Here is an 832-nt window from a genome sequence, read left to right as displayed (position 1 = left end):
ATATTTAATTCTGTTACCAAAATTTAGGAAATACATAAGCACAGTTTATTTTATAGTCATTTTAGGTTCAAATTTGGACGAAATTATATATTAAAAACCTGGAATAACTATTTTAGTTATTTTTTTGTGACTGTATAATATTATTTGTGGGTACTGAAACTTCTAAAGTATACTATTATATATCTATGACACTGCCACGATTTATTGTTGATGTATAACGCGTTACCTAGTGGATATCGTGATATGATTATTAATTTAATTTTATTATTGATACATTATTGATACCTATTATAGGTCAATTTTTTTTTAATACTATAGATAAGTATACCTATAATGGGTATGTCTAATACCTAGACTGACAAACCGTCTCCGCTCAGAATCGTTTTTCTTATACAGTGATATTATTATATCATTGAATTCAAATTTAATACTATCCATTATACAGTGACCCACTTGTAACCTACTGTACAGCAAAGCGACATCCACTTACCCACCTTTTTGTGGTTTTCTTTTTTTAAACATTTATTTGAGAATGAAAGTTTTTTAATAATTTTATGATTTTTTTTTTTGTTTATAGAACTGCAATAATTGAAGCATTTCAACGAGCTCAAAAAAAATATTATGATAAATCTTTATAATTGTGTGATTAATAAGAGGTTTAACATTTAATTGGAATGATTAATTTAATGTAATACACTATTGTGTTATTTAGATCATCTGTGGTTCGCGTTAAACAAATCACCCCATGCCCCATATACAACACTATTTTTATGAATATATTGTATAGACTTTTCTTATTGTAATATTTAATTTATAAAGTTTTTTAACAATA

General features: G+C 25.4%; 1 protein-coding gene across 1 annotated transcript in view; it reads left to right on the top strand.

Moving 5' to 3' along the window:
- LOC103310202 overlaps window positions 1–832 on the top strand; it is a 19,259-nt gene extending 18,427 nt beyond the window's left edge. The window contains 1 exon segment of the mRNA XM_029486215.1: window positions 578–832. Coding sequence (XP_029342075.1) covers window positions 578–638 — 61 coding nt within the window. The 3' untranslated portion in view covers window positions 639–832.

This window comes from Acyrthosiphon pisum, chromosome A1 (genome assembly GCF_005508785.2).
Source record: "Acyrthosiphon pisum isolate AL4f chromosome A1, pea_aphid_22Mar2018_4r6ur, whole genome shotgun sequence".
NCBI lineage: Eukaryota > Metazoa > Arthropoda > Insecta > Hemiptera > Aphididae > Acyrthosiphon > Acyrthosiphon pisum.
This window is presented reverse-complemented; position numbering and strand designations above follow the sequence as displayed.